The sequence below is a fragment of the Cannabis sativa genome, chromosome 7 (assembly GCF_029168945.1).
Source record: "Cannabis sativa cultivar Pink pepper isolate KNU-18-1 chromosome 7, ASM2916894v1, whole genome shotgun sequence".
Classification (NCBI taxonomy): Eukaryota; Viridiplantae; Streptophyta; class Magnoliopsida; order Rosales; family Cannabaceae; genus Cannabis; species Cannabis sativa.
This window is the reverse complement of record NC_083607.1, coordinates 36,447,871-36,452,996: the sequence shown is the minus strand read 5'-3', so window position 1 is coordinate 36,452,996 and position 5,126 is coordinate 36,447,871. Positions and strand designations below refer to the sequence as shown.

General features: G+C 33.6%; 1 protein-coding gene across 1 annotated transcript; it reads left to right on the top strand.

Moving 5' to 3' along the window:
* The first annotated feature begins 1,768 nt into the window (after positions 1 to 1,768).
* LOC133039839 (uncharacterized) lies at positions 1,769 to 3,322 on the top strand. The gene is made up of 2 exons (XM_061118819.1): positions 1,769 to 2,362; positions 2,470 to 3,322. Exons 1-2 carry the CDS (start codon positions 2,126 to 2,128, stop codon positions 2,545 to 2,547), a joined length of 315 nt encoding a protein of 104 aa, XP_060974802.1. The 5' UTR covers positions 1,769 to 2,125; the 3' UTR covers positions 2,548 to 3,322.
* The last annotated feature ends 1,804 nt before the right edge of the window (positions 3,323 to 5,126 follow it).

Below are 5,126 nucleotides of genomic sequence, written 5' to 3'. Positions count from 1 at the left end.
CTGAATAATCCTCATAGCACCACAACTACAAACAGGTTGTGGTCTATATTCCCTTGTCTGATCCCACAGTGACTTGAGCCGAGTGAAATAAGTTGTCACTGTGCTTGAACCCTGAGTTAAACTTTGCATCGTTTTCTTTGCCTCGAAAATCCTTGGAGCATTCTTCTCATTGAATCTTTCATGCAATTCTTCCCAAATCTCAGCAGCATTATCATGATACATTATACTATCCACAATCTCCCTTGAAATGGCATGAAGAATCCATGAAATCACTGTGTTGTTGCATCTGCACCAGCTGTCATAATCTTCATGATCTTCTTCTGGTTGTGGAAGCTTGCCATTAACAAATTTCACTTTGTTTCGAGCAACAAGTGCTATAAGCATAGATCTCCTCCAGGTACTATAATTCTCGTTTCCTGTGAGAATTTTAGGCACTAATATAGCTCCTGGATTGTCTCCATTAGAAAGAAAATACGGATTAGACAGATCATTGAAATTTGTCGATCTCGAATTCTCACCAAGAACTGAGAATCAATTTGAACCATTCGAATTATCCTTAGGATCACGATTACTTCGAGTTCGCATTCCTCCTCCCCTAGCCATGAACACAGAACAGAAGCAGAAGCAAAATGAAGAAGAAAACACGAAGAAGAGAGCTCACTCGAACACAAGCTCTGATACCATATTATCTGGTATAAACCAGTAAACAGAGAAGAAGAAGAAGAAGAAAGGAAGAAATCCTTTATTGCTGAGATTGGAAATGAATACAACAGTTATGAAAATACAAGGGAAACAATCTTTATATAGCTGCAATAACAAAACTGTTACAGTCATAACAACCATAACCAATTCTAACTAATTTGACAGCTAAGACCAACTAACTAACTACTAACAACTTCTTGATAGGACGAATTTGCTTAGGAACTTCCCTTGGTATTTGAAGTGAAGTTCTTATGTTTGTTCTATAATGATGAGTTCAGAAGACTAGTGTATTTATTTTGTGCATTGCAATAGTTTCAGTTGAACTAATAAATCTTTATTATGATATTTTTATGGTTGAGGTTCAAAATAAGGCATAGATCATAAATGATTAAATTTTGGATGAATATGATGATGAATGTATGATCGCCATTGTTTATTTCGATGTGATAATTGTATTAATTGTGAATGTTCGTAAGCACAATAAATTCAAGATAATAATGGGTTAATGCATGTGTATTCAATATCACATCGTTGTTGCTATAAATTTAAGAATAGTCAAGTCATATTTAGGAAATAATTTTAGATTGATTCAAGTTTGAACAAAACTTTTAGTATAGTGACTTTGATAACTCAGTTACAATCTTAGATGAAAAATAGAAAGAATAAATGATATTGGATTTTGACTTATTCAATCTCAGTACACATGTTTATTGCTAAGGACTATCATAATTATTAGTAATAGTTTTACAATCCAATTGTCCACAAGCATTAATTTATTATGCATGCAAGTTTGGAGAGACATTATTTATTAAGGATTAATTTTAGCAAATAATAATTATTAGAGTATTATAAAAAAAAAAACACTAAAATATTGAACAATTACATTTTGAAGTTAAAGCAATGAATATTCAATTATATATTTGACTAAAAGTCACTACCCATACAACAACAAGTTACCAACAAATTGCCTATTTTTTTATGTATTATTATATTAAAAAATTATTTATTATATTTAGTATTTTTATTCAAAGACAAAAAATAAACTAATCGTTATAAAATAGAGATTTTTACACCTCATGTCAAAATTGACACCTTTTTTACATTTTTATCCTTACACGGTTTTTTAAACATTTTTAACTTTTACATTTTTCAATTTTACTTTTCAAAAAGTTTAATAATTACAATTTTACCTTTTCCCTTCTTCCTTACACACGTACACGCACGCCACCTCATAAATCCTTTCTTTTTTTTTTTTTTTGAATTTTTCATCTACCTTATTCAGCCACTCTTCAAACAGAGCTTCCCACGATCACCATTATCAAGCCCTAACCAATTTTTTCTTCCCACGATCACCTTCTCCAAGCCCTCACCCACGTTTTCCTCAACCTACATTGTCTTCCTCCTCTATTTTTTCTCTATATAAATGGCAACCACTAGAAGTGGTTCGAAATCACCATCTCCGGCGAAGAAAGTTTCTAAAAAATCGAAGAAGGCTCCAGCTGTTACTTCCAAAGTCGAACCTAAAATGGGGTTAAAAAAAATTGCTAAAAATTTAGTGGCTGATGTTCCAGAGACATCGGCCTCTAAGAAAAGAGCCCTTCCTGTTAAAGTAGATGCTCCTAAGACTAAGAGAGCAAAAATTTCCAAGTCTGCACGCGATGTAAGTTTCTCTTTGTTGTTTTTAAATTTTTCTTTAGTTTTTTTCTGGTTGTTTTATTTCTGGTGTTACATTTGATGATTTAAAGTTTTCCCCATTTTTTGTTCTAGGTTTCCTCAGATTCCGATTTTGAGGATGAAGTGCATGGTGAGGACCAAAAGCCCAAAGTTGAATCAAAGGTAATTTAAATTTGCTTGGTTTCATTTTATTGTGTTAATTTTTACATGAGCTTTTTAGGTCACTGGTTTAGGTGTTTATTAGGATGTTTTTATGTTTTTTTTGTGTTCTTTATGTATTTCTGTCATGTATTGTGGTTGATGTTGTTTTGTTGTTTTTATTCAGTTGTTGTTTGGTTGTTGAAAAAAAACCCAGTTCAATTCGTATTTTGTCACAGTTTTGAGTTGCTTTTCCCCATTGGTTGGTTATATGTTTTTTGTGAATTTGTTTTCGGTTGTTTTACACACTATTGGTATTGAAAAGCATTTTACTAATTTCAATTGCAACCAGATCTTTCAGTTTATTCTTTAGTTTTGTATATGTTTATTGTCAGTTTTTTCTCGGTTGTTTGTCACACTACTATTTTCGACTACCATTTTCGAAATTTCATAACAACGAGTTTGTACAGTGTTGTTTTATTTTAGTTGTTTATGTTTTTTTGAAAGTTGTTTATCTCTTACATTTATCATACTGTAAGGGTTTAGGAAAACGTTGTTTTTAGGTTTTTTATTGGCTGTAATTTGGTTACTACATTTTTCATATATTCATTGTTATTGTATCTAAGATTTGTTGCTTTTGTTTTTCTTTTTTGTTGCAGGTCCATGCTAGGACCTCAGTGAAGGTTGAAGGATTTGACCTACCAAAGAAAAATCCTGCTAAGGTGTCTTTTTTTTAAAAAAAAAATATTATTTTTATTATTTGTTTTCTATTTTTTTTTTAGTTTTTTTTGTTTTTGTCCTGATTTATTTTGTTTATATTGCTACAGGAATGGGATTATATATATGACCAGAAGAATCTGTTCATTGCTAAAGCCTTTTCCACTGCTACTTTCCGTGTGATAGAGAACATTAAATCTTGTCTTTCAGATGTACAGCTTGAAATCTTTTCAAAAACCTGTTTTGGTCATTTCCTTGACCTTCCCGATTTTAAAGTTCAACCCCAAGTGTTTCATGGGTTGTTGCTCCGAGAGGTTCAGCAACCTAATGATGCTGAGTTGTGGGTTATGATACGCGGTGTTAGGCTTAGGTTTAGCATTGAGGAATTTGCATTGATTACTGGGTTAGACTGTGAAGGTGACTGTAGTGTCTTAGATTTTAAGCAAGAGGTTAATAGTCTTTGTGAAAGATATTGGCTAACTTCGTCCTCTATCACTAAGGAATCTGTTAGGGAATGTTTTACCACCAAGAGGTGGGGTGATTCTGATGAGGATGCTGTGAAGTTGGCAGTTTTGTATTTCGTGGAGTGGTTCTTGCTTAGTGGCACTAAGCATAAAAATGTACCCAAGTCTATTTTAGATGTTGTAGATAGTGGGAGGTACAATGAATTTGCTTGGGGCCGGAGTTCTTTTGAATTGACTATTTCCTCATTGAAGGGTAAGCTTGATAGTTGGGTTGAGGGGGTTAGGAAGGCAAAGAGTTCGGGAAAGAGGCCGAGTGTTTTTTACACTTTGATTGGTTGTCCTCATGTTCTACAAGTTTGGTTCTACGAGTGTTGTAAGTACATGAAAGGTAAGTACTGCCAAAAGGAAAGCTCTCGTATTCCAAGGATCACTCAGTGGACATGCAATAGTCAACCTACTTTCAAAGTTTTGAAGACTACTATCTTTGATGTTTCCAAAGATAAGGTATATCTGTTTGTTGTAATTTGGTTTTTCAGTAGTTGTTTTTGTGTTGTTTTTTATTATTATTAATCTTTATAATTGAAATTTTAATTTTGGTGTTTTTTGATCGACCGCAACTTTCAAATATGAGGCCCACTACCGGTGAGTTCAAAGCTTTGAAACCGAACAAGCTTCAAGTTCGACACCGACTTCAACTCTTACAAGAGTCTTCCCGTCCCCGAAGAGCCAACTCGTTGCTCGCAGTGACATTTCTGTCAAGCTTGAGGCCTTTTCTGAGAAATTTCATGGGTTGGAGGTCAAGATCGATTCGTTGCATACTTCCCAACAGAAGATTTCATCTGATTTGGTTGAGTTGAAAGAGTTTGTGTCCGCACGCTTTGTTTCTTTTGGTGCTCGTATGGCTTCAATGCGGCATACGCTTTCTACCGTTTTTGCCGATTCCTATGCCAAGGTATTTTAGTTTTTCAATAGTTGTTTTTCGGTTTTTTTTAAGTTGTTTTATACTAATTTAATATGTAATTTCAATATAGGAAAAAGGCAGTGACTCTTCCAATGATGATGATGGAGGTGGTGATGAAAATGAAGAAGAGAATGTTATGGGTGATGACGAAGGGGAGGGTAGTGAAGGTGAAGAGAAGGATGATCAACCCGATGAAGATTCTGACTCAAAAGAAAAAAATGATAATGGCAAGTGATGATGATGCCACTGATAGTGAGGAGAAGGTAGATAAGTAGACAATGTAACTAGGTTTTAGTTACTTTGTGTGGTTTATTTTGTTGTAAGTCCGTTTTAGGTAGTGCTCTTGTAATTCTATGTTATTGTTATGTCTCTTGTTATGTTTTATTTTTCGTAAATTTGCAACTATTTTCGTACTATTTATTTGTATTTATTATGTTATTTATATGGTCGTGTTTGTAGATTTTGTTGTT